The following is a 19615-nucleotide window of genomic DNA, read 5'->3' on the forward strand; positions in this document are numbered from 1 at the left end:
CCCAGAGGAGAAAAGAATTTCCCAGAAGGCTCCACACACCCGCACCTCTCCTTGCAAGTCATTCGCCCAAATTGAGTCATACGCCCATTTCTGAACCAATCAGTTTGTGTGCACTGGGAGAGAGACGAGAATTACCCCGAGACCAAACCCACTCTTGTATGGGGGGGGTGGGGTGCCTGATTCCTCTGAAGTCCACGGGCTCCATGGGTGGGGGGGAATTATGTCTGGAAGTAATTGGGGTTCAGCTAGAGAGGTCATGCAAGGTAAGCTCCACCGTGAGACCCCTCCCACGGGACGTGATAGGGAAGCCAAGCAGCGCTCAGCTCCCACATCCTGTCCTGGAATTGTGAGGGAAGGGGTGTAGGTCTAGGAGGAAGATCTGGGGAGGGTTTGGGCTCTTGGGGCTTCTCTCCTCCCCCAGCTGGTCTTTCCAGCACCACACATCCACCCCCACCCCAACAGGAAGGGAGGCAACAAGAAGAGGAGAACATTCAGATGTGTGTTTTTCTTTATTATTGACGCTCTCTCTGAGTGGAGGGCGACTCTTCCCAGTCGTATCTAGGACTTCGAGCTCCTGCTTTTGCTCTTTTCTCCAAATTTCTCATCCAGTGCTTTCTGTAAGTTCATATTCATCGCGTTTTTCTGGTGCCACCGTCCTGCAGAGAGCAGGGAAGGAGCCATCCCAGATTACCCAGAGGACTTCTGGAGTGTCTGGTTCCCAGTGGTGACCCAGGTCTCTCCCAGGCCCAGCCCAGAGTTCTACCTGCTGCTCTGGTTTCTCTCTGCACCTTGGAGCCAACACATTCAGCCTGGGTAGGGGAGCACCCACCTCCCACAGCCCAGGACCCCCACGTACCTAGATCGTCCGTCTTCCTGCCATGCCAGTGCTCTATGTCCCTCACTGATTTCTCAATCACCTCGGGGGTGTAGGAGGCCTTCATGAGGCTCTTCGTCTCCTCGGGAACCCCTGTGGAACCCCATAAAGAAATCCCCAGAAGCCCCAAGTCAACGGAGGTCAGACACTCAAGGATTCATACCTGGGTGTCAGTTTCCCCGAGGGATGGTGGCTTGTGGGAGGGCAGGGCTGTGGGGAGGTGGGCCTGGGTTCAAACACCAACTCTGGCATTTGTGAACAGTGTGGCCTCAAGCAAGTATTTAACCTCTCAGAGCTTTGATCTCTTCATCTATTCAAAGGAATAAAATTTTCTTGCAAGATTGGGAAGGTTACATTACTGGAAATTTGCTGGAGCATCTGGCCCAAAACAAATAATATCTTTTATTTTCAAGAAAATTTATTTCTAGGGACACCTGGGTGGCTCAGTCAGTTAAGAGTCTGCCTTCAGCTCAGGTCGTGATCTCAGGGTCCTGGGATCAAGCTCCGCGTTGGGTTCCCTGCTCAGCAGAGAACCTGCCTGCTCATGCTCTCTCGCTATCTCTGTCTCTCTCTCTCAATTAAATAAATAAAATATTTTTTAAAAAAGAAAATTTATTTCTATATTGCATTGTATGTTAACTAAAATTTACATTCAAAAAGGAAAATGTATTTCTATGTGTACAGTTAAAATGCACACACAAAGAAATAAGTTATCAAGGTCAAGAGTCAGCAGAAATATCAGAGAACCAAATCCCAAAAGAGAGCAAGGATTCAAATGATCATTTATGGAATATAAGTGTATTTAGTGTTTGAAGTCACGAAAGAGAGAATAAAAGTATCAGTAAAGAATAAGAAGTTACCCAGGGGCGCCTGGGTGGTTCAGTGGGCTAAGCCTCTGCCTTCAGCTCAGGTCATGATCTCAGGGTCCTGGGATCAAGCCCTGCATTGGGCTTTCTGCTCAACATGGAGCTGCTTCTCCCTCTCTCCCTCTGCCTACCTCTCTGCCTACTTGTGATCTCTGTCAAATAAATAAACAAAATCTTAAAAAAAGAAGAAGAAGAAATTACCTAGAAAGAACAAATTAGTAAAAGCAAATGGGATTTCTAGAACAAAACCTATAATAATTGGAAAATAAGTTCAATGGACAATAAGAGGTCTGGGATTTACTTTGAAAAATGCGGGGTGGGCAGATGGTGGCTGGGAGAAAAGATAGAATGAGACTGGCCATTGCTAAAGCTGGGTTACAAATGCAACATAATAGTCATTAAATTATTCTCTCTTCTTTTAAGTTTGAAAAATTGGCATCGGGGGGCGCCTGGGTGGCTCAGTGGGTTAAGGCCTCTGCCTTCGGCTCGGGTCATGATCTCGGAGTCCTGGGATCGAGCCCCATATCGGGCTGTCTGCTCAGCGGGGAGCCTGCTTCCTCCTCTCTCTCTGCCTGCCTCTCTGCCTACTTGTGATCTTTGTCTGTCAAGTAAATAAATAAAATCTTTAAAAAAGAAAAGAAAAGAAAAGAAAAGAAAAGAAAAGAAAATTGGCATCGGAATGTTTAAAAGCAAATTTAGGGGACAAGGAAAATAGCAGATTAGGTGCAACTAGGAAAAAGGTGGTCAAATGGAAGATATAGCTAAAGTAACTAGCTGCGGGTGGGGGGGGGGAGCACCTGGATGGCTGATTAAACATCTGATTATTGATCTCAGCTCAGGTCTTGATCTCAGGGTCATGAGTTCAAGGCCTTCACTGAGGTACACACTAGGCGTGAAGCCTGCTTAAGAAAAAAAAAAAGAAGAAATTAACCAGAATGCAGCACAGAGGAGGGAAAAAATGCAGAAAATATGAAAATGCTAAGATGAAGTTCTGATACATGTGTAAGTGGAGTTCTGAAGGTGAGACTGGAGAAACCAGAGAGGAGGTATTTGAAACGATAATCACAGTGGGAATTTTTCCAGAATTGGTGTAATATATGAATTCTCAGATTCAAGAATCAACTTCCCAATCAGTATATGTAAAAAGAATTCTTTAGCTAGGTACATCCAAGTAAAACTTAAAATACCAGAAACAAAGGAATCTTTAAAGTGGCCATACCTTGATGTATATTTACATCAATACATATCTATATACAGAAATTATATATAATACACGTGGGTTATAATTTATGGGGCAAAATAATGACGATGATCTCTAATCATCTTTGAAGATTTACTGTGCACCAAGCACATTCTCAGATCCTGATAGAAATTGCTCATGGGAACTTCTCAACAACCCTGAGAAGTATGATTATTATCCCCCTCTTACTGTTGAAGTCATGGAAACACAGAAAGGTTGAGTCAGTTGTCTAAAGTCACACAGCTGGTAAGTGAAAGATCAAGGGCCCAAAGCCAGACCCTGTGTACCCAGAATCCACAGCTTAAATTACTTTGCTGCTGTAGAATTAAAATTCTGTAAAATAATAACATGTAAGCTGAGATGGTGGCAGAGAGAATAAAGCTGACGCTTGTTAGTGTCCTCACATTATTCAGGAAAGCCTAAATATCTTGTTCAACTTTAGAATGTATTCGCTATGCGTGAAAACGTCAAAGGTAACCACTAAAAAATAGAGAGATTAAAAACACAAATTGGCGGGGGGGAAGGAAACTTCACTCAAATGCAAAACAAGGAAGGAGAAAAAAAAGTAGCACCAACAGAAAACAAAATAAAGTCATAGAAGTAATTCCAAATGTATCAGGGGGTTAGTGTGAATATAAATAGACTAAGCCCCCTTGATGAAAAGCACGTGATCAGGCTACAGAAGATATTTTCTAAATATACAGTATGTAAAGCGTACTTAAAACAAAAGGACACAGAGAAAGGATAAACATGGAAGTATAGAAAAAGATGTGCCAAACCCATACTGACCAAAAGCACTCTGGTCGCGTTTTATTGCTATCAGGCAAATAGACTATAAAGCAAAGACATTGCAAGATAAAAATATGAAATAAATAAAAACTACCGTAATTCATTTAGGCGATGTAATAGTTCTGAACTTGCCGCATTAGAAAAATCTTATTATTAAATGTAAATGGCTTAAAACAGATAAAGCAAAGTTTCCAGAGCTCAAGGAGAAATTGACAAAGCTACTGTCTTCGGGAAAGATCTAAAGGTACATCTTTAGTAATTAAAAGATCAAGCAAGGAAAATTAACAAGACCTTAGAAGACATGCATAGGAATACTTAACAAGCCTGTAATAGACAAACATGGAACTCCGAATGCAAGAGATTACTTTCAAATACATATTGAATATCTACAAAAAATTTCCGCTGGGCTATAAAGCAAGTCTATAGCAATTTCAAAGGAGAGAAGCCATGACAAGCCACTTTCACTAATGAAAACACCATCCAGCTATAAGTCCACCACTGTAGAGCAGTTTTCATTGTTTGGAATTTATGGCTTTAAGTGCTTACATGACAGAATGTTAAGTTAGAAATTTGAGGGGCGCCTGAGTGGCTCAGTTGGTTAAGCGTTTGCCTTCGGCTCAGGTCATGATGCTGGGGTCCTGGGATCATGCCGTATGTTAGGCTCCCTACCTGGCAGGGAGTCTGCTTCTTCCTCTGCCCCTCCCCCTGCTCGTGCTTGCTCTCTCTCTCAAATAAAATCTAAGAAAGAAAGAAAGAAAGAAAGAAAGAAAGAAAGAAAGAAAGAAAGAGAGAGAGAAAGAAGAAAGGAAGGAAGGAAGGAAGGAAGGAAGGAAGGAAAGAAATTTAGACTGAGGGGGCACCTGGGTGGCTCAGTCAGTAGAATGTGCGACTCTTGATCTCCGGGTTGTGAGTTAGAGCCCCATGTTGGGTGTAGAGATTATTTTAAAATAATATCTTAAAAAAAAAAAGGTGTTTATCCAAGGGAGTATTACTCAGTCATCAAAAAGGATGAAATCTGGTGGTGGTGGCGGCGGCTCGGGGAGAGCGAGCAGCGAGCTGGACCGCGGAGCGTGAGTGAGGGAGCCGAGCCGCCTGCCCGCCCGCCGCCGCCTCCCCTCCGTAGGCAGGAGCCCGGGCCGGAGCCCGCAGGCCGCCCCAGCCCCTCCCTCGCCGTCAGGCCAGGGGGAGGGAGAGCGAGCGAGCGAGCGCAGGGAGGAGGCGGCCGGACCGAGCGCCCGCGCGTGTGGCTGCCCGCCCCCTTCGCCTTCCCTTCTCTCCCCCTCCCCGCCCCACCCCCACCCCCACCCCCACCCCCACCCCGGACCGCGGAGCAGCACCATGTCCGCGCCGGCGGCCAAAGTCAGTAAAAAGGAGCTCAACTCCAACCACGACGGGGCCGACGAGACCTCAGAAAAAGAACAGCAAGAAGCAATTGAACATATTGATGAAGTACAAAATGAAATAGACAGACCTAATGAACAAGCCAGTGAGGAGATTTTGAAAGTAGAACAGAAATATAACAAACTCCGCCAACCATTTTTTCAGAAGAGGTCGGAATTGATCGCCAACATCCCCAATTTTGGGGTAACAACATTTGTCAACCATCCACGAGTGTCTGCACTGCTTGGGGAGGAGGATGAAGAGGCGCTGCATTATTTGACAAGAGTTGAAGTGAACAGAATTTGAAGATATTAAATCGGGTTACAGAATAGATTTTTATTTTGATGAAAACCCTTACTTCGAAAATAAAGTTCTCTCCAAAGAATTTCATCTGAATGAGAGTGGTGATCCATCTTCAAGGTCCACTGAAATCAAATGGAAATCTGGAAAGGATTTGACGAAACGTTCAAGTCAAACACAGAATAAAGCCAGCAGGAAGAGACAGCATGAGGAACCAGAGAGCTTCTTCACCTGGTTTACTGACCATTCTGATGCAGGCGCAGATGAGTTAGGAGAGGTCATCAAAGATGATATTTGGCCAAATCCATTACAGTACTACTCGGTTCCCGATATGGATGACGAAGAAGGGGAAGGAGAAGAGGATGATGATGAAGAAGAAGAAGAAGAAGAAGAAGAAGGATTGGAAGATATTGATGAAGAAGGAGATGAGGATGAAGGAGGATGAAGGAGAAGATGACTAATGGAACACTGATGGATTCCAACCTTCCTTTTTAAATTTTCTTCAGTCCCTGGGAGCAAGTTGCCGTCTTTTTTTTCTTTTTCTTTTTCTTTTTCTTTTCTCCTCTCGTGCTCATTCGCCCTGTTTTTTGAAGTCTCCTTTTTCTCTCCCTTTATACCATGGTTCTCAGCTTATTTTGGGGAGAAATACCTTGAGCAGAATACAGTGGGAAAAGAATCTCTACCCCTTTTTGTTCCAAATTCATTTTTGTCCCCTCCTGTCTCAACAAAAACAAAAACTTTATGGAATCAACACCACCGTGCTCTGTGGGAAAAAGAAAAACCTTCTGCTCCCTTAGCTCTGCTGGAAGCTGGAGGGTGCTAGGCCCCTGTGTAGTAGTGCATAGAATTCTAGCTTTTTTCCTCCTTTCTCTGTATATTGGGCTCCGAGATTACACTGTGTCTCTATGTGAATATGGACAGTTAGCATTTACCAACATGTACCTGTCTACTTTCTCTTGTTTAAAAAAAAGAAAAAAAAACTTTAAAAAATGGGGTTATAGGAGGTCAGCAAAGGGTGGGTTTGAGATGTTTGGGTGGGTTCAGTGGGCATTTTGACAACATGGCTTCTCCTTTGGCATGTTTAATTGTGATGTTTAACGGACATCCTTGCAGTTTAACATGACACTTTTAAAATAAAACTCTCTTAATGATGACTTGAGCCCTGCCACTCGATGGGAGAATCAGCAGAACTTGTAGGATCTTATTTGGAATTGACATTCTCTATTGTAATTTTGTTCCTGTTTATTTTTAAATTTTCTTTTTGTTTCACTGGAAAGGAAAGGTGATGCTCAGTTTTAAACGTTAAAAGTGTACAAGTTGCTTTGTTACAATAAAACTAAATGTGTACACACACACACAAAAAGGATGAAATCTTGCCATTTGCAATGACGTGGATGGAACTAGAGGGTATTATGCTAAGTGAAATAAGTCAGAGAAAAACAAATACCATACAGTTTCATTCATATGTGGAATGTAAGAACAAAACGGATGAATACGGGGAAGGGAAGGAAAAATAAAATAAGATGAAAATTGAGAGGAAGACAAACCATAAACGATGCCAAACTCTAGGAAACAAATTGGGGGTTGCTGGAGGGAAGGGGGGTGGTGATGGGGTAACTGGGTGATGGGAATTCAGGGGGGCACACAATGTGTGAGCGCTGGGTATTCTGTGTAACTGATGAATCACTAAATTTTACCCTTGAAACTCACTAGAATTTAAATAAGGAAAGAAGAAAGAAAAGAAAAGAAAAGAAAAGAAAAGAAAAGGAACTTGGAGTGAAAGCCTAAGCATAACAGAGATCTGAAAGCAAGCTGTGAAGCCCGCTCCTCTAGATTTCTCCATGGAAATTCCAAGTAGGCTTCCAAAAATCTGAGGAAGGATTCACCAGCATTGAGGTATCAGCTGGTCTGATTTGGGAAACTGGTTAGGATGTTTCTAAGAGGACTGCTTTGGCTAAGTCATTGTTCCCCACCACTAAAGCCAAGATGGGACCCACCTCTTATGTTAAATCTAATTAGAGGCTCCACAGTGGGGTTACCTGGGAGCTTGATGTAGAGCCCAGGAGTTTGGGTGGGTGCCAAGGCTTGGAGCAAAAGGCACTGGCCCAAGATGGCAGGGCAGAGAGAATGCCAGGTCAGCCCTCCTTCTACAAATACAAAGGTGTTCCAAAGCCCAAGTGTGGACTGGTGGAGAGAGGACCAGCCTGGAGCCATTTACATGAAAATCCTACCTTCATCTGGTCTCCCCAATACTAATCATGCCCACTGTGTTCTTCTGTCCGGCCTCACAACATAACAGCCGGATAGATCCTTTGAAACGTATGAAACTCCACAATGGCTCCCAGTAAAAAACCCAGGAAGAGCCAGTGTACCCAGCATGGTCATGGTCCCTCTGCCTGACCACCCTTCCCTAGCAATCCATTGGCTGACCTGCTCCCCGCCTATAGGTCTTCACTCAAATGTCACCTTCTCTGTGAAGTCCACCCAGATTGGTCTATTTAACATTGCTTAGGGGTTCACATGTAGGGGCTCCCACTATAAAGACAAGCAAAGGAACTGTTAGCAAAAGGCAGGTACTACAGCAGGAGAAGTGCCCGAGGGGCTGTGAAACCTGACTTGAACCTGGCAGGGGGCAGGAGAGGGAGCTATTACTATTATGCTTTAAATAGCACACGTAGTTGGGGACACCTGGATGGCTCAGTCGGTTGAGCATCCAACTCTTGACTTTGGCTCAGGTCATGAGATCGAATCCCACTTGGGGCTCTAAGCTCAGTGGGGAGTCTGCTTGAGATTCTCTCCCTCGCTCTCCTTCTGCCCCTCCCTCCACTTGTGCATGTATGTTCTCAAAATAAGTAAATCTTTTAAAAAAATAAACTGCACACATAGATTATACATACTCTTCTACATGGATGATAGTTTTCACAATTAATTTTTTTAAGATTTTTATTTATTTTAGAGAGAGAGTGAGCACGATTGGGAGGGGAAAAGGGAGAGGGAGAGAAAATCTCAAGCAGACTCTGCACTGACCGTGGAACCTGACACGGGGCTCAATCTCATGACCCTGAGCTGATGACCCGAGCTGAAACCAAGAGCCAAAGGCTCAACGGATTGCACCACCCAGGCACCCCAACAGTTTTCACAATTTAAAAAGAGAATGCATCTACACTTGCTTAAATGCAGGTTGATAAATTTGGTGTTATTAGAAAATTGGCTAATATAAATTTACCACATCAACAGATCAAAGGGAAAAAATCATTAAAATGTCATTTTAAAAAATACACCACTTGTAAGAAGGAGCAAAAACAAAACAAACAACAACAACAAAAAAAACTAACATAGGAGTTTAAGACAGCCGGAGAGTAGGAGGACCCTAAGCTTAGCTCCTCCCTCCAACACCGCTGGATGGTCACCCAATCATTCCGAGCACCGGAGAAGTCAATCCGAAGTCTGAGAACAGAAACTGCAAGTCTACAAGTAGAAAAGCGACCGCGCTTTGGAAGGAGGATAGTTGACTGGGAGGAGACAAGCTGAAGACTACCGTGGGCGGGGAGTCCTCCCGGCCCCAACGAGGCTACCACAAAGTATTTTCAGTAGTATAAGCCTCAGAGGTCAAAATCAGAACCTCGAGAAGTCTGCTACTGTGGGGGACGTGCCTGGCTTAAAGGGGCTCAGGCGGTGATGTGGGGCAGAGTGCCAGCAGTGACAGGGTGGTCTGGGGATCCCTGGGGTCACAGGAAGAATGAGTCATGCATAAGCGCTGTAATGATCCGGGGCACAGGAGCAGGAAGCCAGGGAGCAGCAGTCCAGGCTCTGCCCTTCTGCTCCATGTTGCCATAAAGTTGCAGCGCTGTGCGGTCCTGCAACAGCTTTCCTGGGATGGGTCAGCAAATGGCAAAGGCCCATGAGGACCGGCCCACTGGGAACCACTGAGGGTTTGCTCTGCAGGAGTCCCTAAAATTTGGAGTTCTGAAACCCATCCCTTGCCTGACATGAAACAGCTCAGACAGAAGGAGGATGAACACAGAGTTCTGATGGAAACTGGGGAGCCAAGAGTGATTGACCGCTCTTTGGTGAGGGCTCCGTGAAGGACAGGGCTGCAAAGTTTCAGCTCGGGGACTAGCGAGCTGGGGAACAAATTCATCCCATCCCACCTTGAGGGCTCAAAGCCTTCAGGGAGCCAAACAGCGCCACCTGGTGAAGACTGGAACTGTTTACATTGAGCCCTGGGCTCCCGAGTCGCACTTCCTCCGAAACAAGCCTGAGAGTCAGCCGGCCCCTCCCCGAGAAGACAGGCACAAATAACTCATTGGCACCAAGTCAACTGCTGATAGGCGGCTGCAAAACTTCAGCTCTAGGGGAAAGAGGATCTAGCTGCCTTTTATTTTTATTCTTTATTTTTTATTATTATTTTTTCATTTGCTTTCTTATTTTTTCAATTCCTTTTTAAATTTTATTATTTTTTAAAATTGTTAGTGATTTTATTTTATTTACTTTTGGATCTAGATCCTTTTAACAAGCAGACCAAAACACCTAGGATATAGGGGGTTTTTTTGCTTTTTTGTTTTGTTGTTGTTGTTTTTATCTCCTTTTCTTTTCTGGACAAAATGACAAGATGGAGACATTAACCCCCTTGAAAAAAGAATAGGAAGTAGTACTCATGGCCAGGGATTTAATGCAGATATAAGTAAGATGCCTGAACCAGAATTTAAAACAATGATTATAAGGATATTAGTCAGGCTTGAAAAAATTGTAGAAGACACTAGAGAATCCCTACTGCAGAGATAAAGGAACTAAAATACAGTCAGGCTGAAATTAAAAATGCTATAACCGAGATGCATTTTATGGATGCCATAAAAATGAGGATGGATGAAGCAGACAAATGAGTCAGACAAATGAGTCAGTGATATAGAAGATGAAATTATGGAAAATAATGAAGCTGAAAAGAAGAGGAAAAGAAAGGTAATGGACCACGAAGTCAGACTTAGGGAACTCAGTGACTTATTAAAATGTAATAACATTCATATCATAAGAGTTGCAGAAGATGGAGAGAGAGAAAAGGGGGCAGAAGGTTTATTCTAACAAATTAGAGTTGAAAACTTTCCTAATCAGGGGATGGACACAGACATTAAAATCCAAGAAAAGCACAGAGAACTCCCATTAAATTCAACAAAAGTTGACCACTGCCAAGGCATGTTATAATCAAATTCACAAAATACACAGAGAAGGGAGGAATCCTGAAAGCAGCTAGGGAAAAAAAAATCCTTAACCTACAAGGAAAGACAGATCAGGTTCACAACAGATCTGTCCACAGAAACTTTTCAGGTCAGAAGGCAGTGGTAGGATATATTCAAAGTGCTGCATGGGAAAGATATGCAGGCAAGAATTCTTTATCCAGCAAGGTTGTCATTCGGAATAGAAGGAGAGAAAAAGAGTTTTCCAGACAAATAAAAACTAAAGGAGTTCATGACCATTAAGCCACCCTGCAAGAAATTTTAAGGGGGACTCTTTGAATGGAGAAAAAAAGCAACAAAGACTAGAAAGGACCAGGGAACATCACCAAAACCACCAACCCTACAGGTAACACAATGGCACTAAATTCATATCTTTCAATATTTGTTTTGAATGTAAATGGACTAAATGCTCCAATCAAAAGACACAGAGTATTAGAATGGGTCAAAAAAACAAGATCCATGTATATGCTGCCTACAAGGGACTCGTTTAGGACCTAAAGACACCTGCAGATTGAAAGTGAATCTTTGGAGAACCATCCATCATGCTAATGGACATCAAAAGAAAGCCAGAGTGGCCACATTTATATCAGACAAACTAGATTTTATTTTTTAAAATTTATTTGAGAGAGAGAGAGAGAGCGAGTATATGTGGGAGAAAGGGAGAGAATCTTAAGCAGACTCTACACTGAGTGTATAGCCTGATGCAGGGCTTGATCTCACGACCCTGAGATCATGACTTGCACTGAAACCAAGAGTTGGACACTTAACCAACTGAGCCATCCAGGTTCCCCACAAACTAGATTTTAAAACAAAGACTGTAATAAGAGATGAAAAAGGGCATTACATCATAGTTAATGGGTCTATCCATCAAGAAGATTTAACAATTGTAAATATTTATGCCCCAAACTTGGGAGCATCCAAATATATAAATCAATTAATAATAAACATAAAGAAACTCATTGATAGTCATGCAATAATAGTAGGGGACTTTAAGCCCCACTTACAACAATGGACAGATCATCTAAGCAGAAAATCAACAAGGAATGACACACTGGACCAGATGGACTTAACAGATACATTCAGAACATTTTATTCTAAAACAGCAGAGCACACATTCTTTTTGAGTGCACATGGAACATTTTCCAGAATAGATCTCATACTGGGTCACAAATTTGCCCTCAACAACTACAAAAAGATTGAGTTCATACTATGCATATTTTCAGACAATGCTATGAAACTTGAAGTCAACCACAAGAAAAAATTAAAGTACATGGAGGTTAAAAAATATCCTACTAAAGAATGAGTGTGTTAACTAGGAAAGTAAAGAATAAAAAGAAAATACATGGAAGCACGTGAAAATGAAAACATGACAGTCCAAAACCTTTGAGATGCAGCAAAGGAAGTCCTAAGAGGGTAGTATATTGTAATAGAGGCCTTCCTCAAGAAGAAAGAAAAGTCAAGAAGAAGAAGAAGAAGGAGGAGGAGGAGGAGGAGGAGGAGGAGGAGGAGGAGAAGGAGAAAGGAAGGAAGGAAGGAAGGAAGGAAGGAAGGAAGGAAGGAAGGAAGGAGGAAAATTTTCTCAAATACACAACCTTACACCTAAGGTAGCTAGAAAAGGAACAGCAAATAAAACCTAAAATCAGTAGAAGAGGGGATTAGAGCAGAAATAAAGGATATAGAAACAACAAAACAGTAGAACTGATCAATGAAACTAGAAGCTGGTTCTTTGAAAAAATTAATAAAATTGATAAACCCCTAGCCAGACTCATCAAAAAGAAAAGAGAAAGTACCAAATACAAAATTATGAATGAAAGAGGAAAGATCACAGCTGATGCCTCAGAAATATGAACAATTACAAGAGAATACTATGAAAAATTATATGTCAACAAACTGGGTAATCTGGAAGAAATGGACAAACTCTTAGAAACTTCCAAACTACCAAAACTGAAACAAGAAGAAGCAGAAAATTTGAACAAACCTATACCAGCAAAGAAATTGAATCAGTAATGAAAAATCTCCCAACAAGCAAAAGTCCTGGGCCAGATAGCGTCCCAGGGGAATTCAGCCAGACATTTAAAGAAGAGTTCTTCTTCTCAAACTGTTCCAAAAAATAGAAATGGAAGGAAAACTTCCAAACTCTTCTACAAAGCCGGCATTATCTTGATTCCAAAACTAGACAGACTCCACTAAAAATAGAATTACAGGCTAATATCCTTGATGAACATGGATGCAAAATTCTCAGTAAAATTCTAGCAAATAGAATTCAACAGGACGTTAAAATAATTATTCATGATGATCATGGGATTTATTCCTGAGCTACAGGGTTGGTTCAATATTCGCAAATCAATCAACGAGATACACCACATTAATAAGATAAAAATGATAAGAAACATACGATCCTGTCAATAGGTGCAGAAAAAGCATATGACAAAATACAGCATCCATTCTTGATAAAAACCCTCAACTACTTGGGGAACCTGGGTGGCTCAGTGGGTTAAGCCTCTGCTTTAGCTCAGGTCATGATCTTAGGGTCCTGGGATCAAGCCCCACATCTGGCTCTCTGCTCAGCAGGGAGCCTGCTTCCCACCACCCCCAGTCTGCCTCTCTGCCTACTTGTGATCTCTGTCTGTCAAATAAATAAATATTTTTTTAAAAACACCCTCGACAACTCAACAAAGTAGGCATAGATGGAACATATCTCAACATCATAAAGGCCATATACAAAAGACCCAAAGTTAATATTATTCTCAATGGGAAAAAACTGAGAGCCTTTCCCCTATAGTCAGGAACAAGACAGGATATCCATTCCCACCATTACCATTTAACCTAGTACTGGAAGTCTTAGCTTCAGCAATCAGACAACAAAAAGAAATAGAAGACATCCAAATCAGTAAGGAAGAAGTCAAACTTTCACTATTTGTAGACAACATGATACTCTAGAAAAGCCAAAGGAGTCCACAAAAAAATTGCTAGAGCTAGTTCAAGAATTCGGCAAAGTCACAGCATATAAAATCAATGTGCTGACATCTGTTGCATTTCTATATACTAGTAATGAAGCAGCAGAAAAAGAAATCAAGGAATTGATCCCATTTGCAATTGCACCAAAAACAATAAGATACCTAGGAATAAACCTAACTAAAGAGGTAAAAGATCTGTACTCTGAAAACTACAAAACACTTATGAAATTGAAGAGGGCACAAAGAAATGGAAAAGCATCCCATGCTCATGGATTGGAAGAACATTGTTAAAATATCTATCCTACCCAAAGCAATCTACACTTTTAATGAAATCCCTATCAAAATACCACCAACATTTTTCACAGAGCTAGACCAAACAATCTTAAAATTTACATGGTATGAAAAAAGACCCTGAATAGCTCAAACAATTCTGAAAAAGAAAAATAAAACTGGAAACATCATGATTCTGGACCTCAACCTCTATTACAAAGCTGTAGTCATCAAGACAGTGTGGTACTGGCACAAAATCAAACACATGAACCAATGGAACAAAATAGAGATCCCAGAAATGGTCCCAAAACTATATGGTCAACTAACCTTCAACAAAGCAGGAAAGAATGTCCAGTGGAAAAAAGATAGTATCTTCAACAGATGGTGCTGGGAAACCTGGACAGCAACGTGCAGAAGAATGAAACTGGACCACTTACTTACACTATACACAAAAATTAATTCTAAGTGGATGAAAGACCTAAATGTGAGACTGAAAACCATCAAAATCCTAGAGGAAAATTCAGGCAACAACCTCTTTGACCTCAGCTGTAGAAACCTCTTACTGACATCACCGGAGGCAATGGAAACAAAAGCAAAAAATGAACTATTGGGACTTCCATCAAGATAAAAAGTTTTTGCACAGTAGAGGAAATAATCAGCAAGACTATAAGCCAGCCTACAGAATGGGAGAAAATATTCCCAAATGACATATCCGATAAAGGGTTAGTATCCTAAATCTATAAAGAATTCATCAAACTCAGCACCCCAAAACCAAATAACCCAGTTAAGAAATGGGCAGAAGAAATGAATAGACACTTTTCTAAAGAAGACATCAGATGGCTAATAGACACATGAAGAGATGCTCAACATCGGTCAGCATCAGGGAAATACAAGTCAAAACCACGATGGGATATCACCTTACTATGTCAGAGTGGCTAAAATTAACAATACAAGAGACACCAGGTGTTGGCAGGGATGTGTAGAAAGGGGAACCCTCTTACACTGTTGGTGGGAATGCAAACTGGTGCAGCCACTCTGGAAAACAGTATGGAGGTTCCTCAAAAAACTAGTAATAGAACTAACCTACAACCTAACAAATGCGCTACCAGGTATTTACCCAAAGAATGCAAAAAATACAGATTTGAAGGGGTACATGCACCTTGATGTTTATAGCAGCATTATCAACAATAGCCAGATTATGGGGGGAGCCCAAATGTCCATTGACTGATGAATGGATCAGGAAGATGTGGTGTATATATAATGGAATATTACTCAGCCACCTAAAAAGAATGAAATCCTGCCATTTGCAGTGATGTGGATGGAGCTAGAGGGTATTATGCTAAGCAAAATAAGTCAGTCAGAGAAAGACAGATACCATGTAATTTCATTCATGTATGGAATTTAAGAAACAAGACAGATGACCACATGGGAAGGGGGGGGAAGGAGAGGGGAAACAAACCATAAGAGACTCTCAATGATAGAGAGTAAACGAAAGATTGGTGGAGGGAGGAGGTGGAGGATGAGTCAGATGGGTGATGGGTATTAAAGAGGGTACTTGTTGTGATGAGCACTGGCTAGGGTATGTAAGTGACAATACACTGGATTCTACTCCTGACACCAATATTTCACTGTATGTTCACTAAAATTTAGACAAAAATTTAAAGAAACAGAACAAAGAAAAACTGCATAGTCCTTATAGAAAAAAAATGATAAAATGTAATTTGTAGATACTGAAGGAAGATTTAAATTAATGAGTCTACCCATCATATTTGTGGATTGGAAAATTCCTTATCATAAAGCCGACCATTGCCCCTCATTTGAGCTGTAGATTCAACAGACTTCCAATTAAAATCTCTACAGGGTTTTTGTTTTGTTTGGTAGATATTGACAAGCAGTTCTAAAACCTCTATGGAAAAGGGGCACCTGGGTGGCTCAGTCAGGTAAGCGTCTGCCTTCTTCTCAGATCATGATCTCTGGGTCCTTGGACCCAGCCCAGCATCCAGCAGGGAGTCTGCCTCTTTCTGTCTCTCTCTCTCAAATAAAGAAAAAATAAAAATAAAATCTGTATGGAAGAGTCAGGTACCTCAAACAGTCAAACATTAGCCAGTGGTGGTGGTGGACAGGTGGGTGGATATCTGCCCAACCAGACACTAGACCACCTCTCCTACTTGGTCACTAAAAGCATAATAGTCGACCAATGGGCAGAAGGGAGAGCCTGGAAACTGACCCCTGCACACGTGGGAACTGGGTGAACACCAGTGATCCCACTGTGGGTCCCTTTTTTACTACCCAGTAAAAAAGGTTCTGAGATCATCGGTAATCCACATAGAGGAGGAATTATCCAGGAATCCCTGCTTCTCACTGACAACGGAAATCGACTCCAGCTGGATTAAAGGCTTAAATGTGAAAAGCAAAACTAAATACTTCAGAAGCCTATATAAAAGATGTTCTTCATGACTCAGTGTGGAATCGGATTTCTTCAACCCACTCTCCCTGGAACCTTCTCGCAGTGGAAAGAGCAACTCCATCCTCCCCGTCTTTCAGGCCAAAAACCTTGAAATCGACCTTAATTCCTCTCTCATACACCCCAAACCCATTTACTAGCGTATTCTGTCCTCCAGTTTACACAAATACCCAGAATCCTACTGCACCATTACTTCCCTGGGCCGCCATATTGCCCAATGATGCCTCCAGTTGTGCAGGGCCCCCTCCCTGCTGCCTAGACAAGCCACCATCATCTCTCCCACCTACATTTTTGCAGTCCACTCCTCACTGTTCTCCCCATTTCTACCCCAGCCCCCCACAGCTATACCTTACAGCAACTAGAATGGGTCTTTTCACCAACAGTGCCCTTCTCCCACTTGAGACGCTCCCCTGGCTTCCCCACCCCACCTTCCCCACTGAGCCCACCTCCTGTCTGATTTCCTCTCTGGTTCGGCCACAGCCTGGATCAGCAAGGGCAAGGCTGAGGGGGTGAGTGGAAACAAGAGGGAGGCCTGGGTGAAGCCCAGTGGTGCTAAGGCTGAATGCATCCCGAATTCACGGTGCTTGTCAATGTCTCGGGTATAAATGCTACCGTGGCCAATGCCATGCCCATCCGTCAGGGCAAATTTCACAATGGGTTCTTGTAAGCAGGTGGGTGCAGGCCAGTTTGTGCTGGTTCCAACACCACCCCGGGCCCAGCTGCCAAGGTTGTGCTTCTCAGACTGGCAAACCGTGCACAGATGACTTTTAGATAATTCTTTTATGTTTGGGTAGATGTTACCGTACGAGGCTGTGCGCACCCTCGGGTGATAATTATAACAGAGGCCAGTGGAAGGCAGGAACCCCGAGGCCCGGAACAAAAGACAATCTGAACTGTCTTCTCTCTCCCTCTCCAGCATCTCCCCTTCTCCAGGCTCAAAGAAAGAGCCAGAAAGGCTTCCCGTGGCTGTCTGGTTCCTTGGGTGACGGGGATCTGAGCCCGGCGAGGAGGTCTGCCAGGCCCTGGGGTCACGGGAGAGGGCCTGGCGAGATGGAGGGAAGAAAGAAGGGGACCAGAAGAAAGTCATGTTTGGCAATGAGGAGAGTCTTGAACGTGGGGGCCGAGAGAAGTCCCTGGGAGTGGGCTGTGGACCTCCAGCTGCGCCGGCCAGTAAACCACTTTGGGAGCGGGGTCATAGCTGGGGAGGTGACCCGAAGCCAAGGAAAAGCTCTGGGGTTGTGGAGGCAGGAGAAAAATGGATTTGAGCTCTGATAAAATTCCTGGTACCTAGAGGTCTTGAGCAAACTGTTTCCAATGAGCCCATGAAATGGAGCTAATAGCCCCGAAGAAGCAGGATGATGGCTGACCCTCAGGAAACGCTGTACACTGACATCCGAAGCTCCAACCCTCCCTTCTCCCCAGGCCGTGCCAGCACGGCTCCGGGAAGGCAAAACAATGGCCTGCCGGCTGCTTGTTTCAAACCTCAAGCCAAGTGCCCTCAAGTGGCATTTCAGAGTCCTGTCAATGACCCAGTGAGGGTCACACTGTCGTTACTATCCCCACGGTGCCAGGAAGGTGACCGAGGCCCTGAGAGGTGAAGGATCCTGCCCACGGCCACACCCAGGAAGCAGGAGAACTGAACTTTGAACCTGGGAAGACTGATACTGTCACTGTGACCAGAGGCGCCCAGGTCAGGGGTGCCCGGGGCCTCCCATCTGGCAGACTAGGACACCAGAGGTACCTGGGGAGTGAGGAGCCATTTGCCAGCTGGGATCGATCATCTGCACAGTGGGAACGGATTTGCCCAGGGCCTGGACAGTCCCGGCACAAGGCACAGGGCCCAGAGAGTGCCCTTGGTGGTCACACAATGAGTGTTCCCTGTCACCAGGAATGTGTCCTGGGTCTCAGACGCCATAGGGGTCTAGGAACGTATGGTTTGGGGACAGCAGGTGCTGACAGCCCCCACTCTTGCCCTTTGGCCTGACCTTGAAACAGGTTTGATCGCATGTTGTAGCCCAGGTCATAGTAGTCTGAGAAGATGGAGGTGATTTCCATGGGACTCTGGGTCCTGCTAGGCCATGAGTTTGCCCTCTGCTGGCCCTCAAAGACCTCACTGATGGCCCTTCGAGCCTGTGCAGCCAACCAGGGAGAAGAGACAAGGGATAGAGAAGCAGGATCAGCCCCCTATCTCCCCTCCAACTCCTCCTCCCTCTCACCCGCCCTCACCACCCCCTACCCCACCCCTACCCTGCAGCCTTGAGCCAGGCCCAGGGCTGGGGAGCTGGGAGAGCTGAAGACCCTCCACCCCTCACACCACCCCACCTCCCGCACGGGCACTGAGGAGGATAACCATCATAGAACCTCCTCCCTGCTTTGAGCGCCTACTGTATACCATCAGAAGAGGTCTTCATAAGGTAATACTATCCCTGCCATTTTATAAATGAGGAAGCTGGGCCTTGGGGCAGGATGCACATGTGGCCATAGCTGGTGAACCGCAGAGCCCCGCTTGCCTCTAGAACAGAGTCATCCCCCAAGTCAGCTCTGGGCTCCTGAGATTTCACTGGGGCCTACTCCTTCCTGTACCAACGAGGGACCTGGGAGGCTCAGAGTGACTGAGGCCAGGACTAGGAGCCAGAAAACCAGGGTTCAAGTCCCAGTTCTACGATAACGCAGTGGCTAACATTGGGCAAGTCTCTGGGCCTCTCTGGGCCTCAGTTTCCCTACTTGTAAAATGGGGATGAGGGCAGAACTGGATGGTCTTTGAAGTAGCTTCCTGCTCTGATGGTCACTGGCTCAGGGACACCTGTGATGTGTCAAAGCTAGATAGAAAAACCAAATCTCCGGGCACCTGGGTGGCTCAGTCATTAAGCATCTGCCTTCGACTCAGGTCATGATCCTCAGGTCCTGGGATCGAGGCCTGCATCGGGCTCTCTGCTCAGCAGGAAGCCTGCTTCTCCCTCTCCCACTCCCCCTGCTTGTGTTCCTCTCTCACTGTGTCTCTCTCTGTCAAATCAATAAATAAAATTTTAAAAAATAAAATAAAATAAGGAAAAAACAGATCTCAGGGCGCCTGGGTGGCTCCGTGGGTTAAAGCCTCTGCCTTCGGCTTGGGTCATGATCCCAGGGTCCTGGGATCGAGCCCCACATTGGGCTCTCTGCTCCGCGGGGAGCATACTTCCTCCTCTCTCTCTGCCTGCCTCTCTGCCTCCTTGTGATTTCTGTCTGTCAAATAAATAATAAATCT

General features: G+C 44.2%; 1 protein-coding gene and 1 pseudogene across 1 annotated transcript in view; one reads left to right on the forward strand and one right to left on the reverse strand.

Annotated features, from left to right (window-relative positions):
• Window positions 1–514: 514 nt before the first annotated feature.
• TEX33 (testis expressed 33) overlaps window positions 515–19615 on the reverse strand; it is a 29803-nt gene continuing 10702 nt past the window's right edge. Inside the window, exons 5-7 of the mRNA XM_032836740.1 lie at window positions 18357–18501; window positions 857–967; window positions 515–656 (exon numbers count right to left, since the gene is read on the reverse strand). Of these exons, the coding sequence (XP_032692631.1) occupies window positions 559–656; window positions 857–967; window positions 18357–18501 (354 nt within the window). The 3' untranslated portion in view covers window positions 515–558. The remainder of the gene's footprint in view (window positions 657–856; window positions 968–18356; window positions 18502–19615) is intronic.
• On the forward strand, window positions 5086–6429 carry LOC116854661 (annotated as a pseudogene).

This window comes from Lontra canadensis, unplaced genomic scaffold, assembly GCF_010015895.1.
Source record: "Lontra canadensis isolate GAN:19392208 unplaced genomic scaffold, GSC_riverotter_1.0 scaffold93, whole genome shotgun sequence".
Classification (NCBI taxonomy): domain Eukaryota; kingdom Metazoa; phylum Chordata; class Mammalia; order Carnivora; family Mustelidae; genus Lontra; species Lontra canadensis.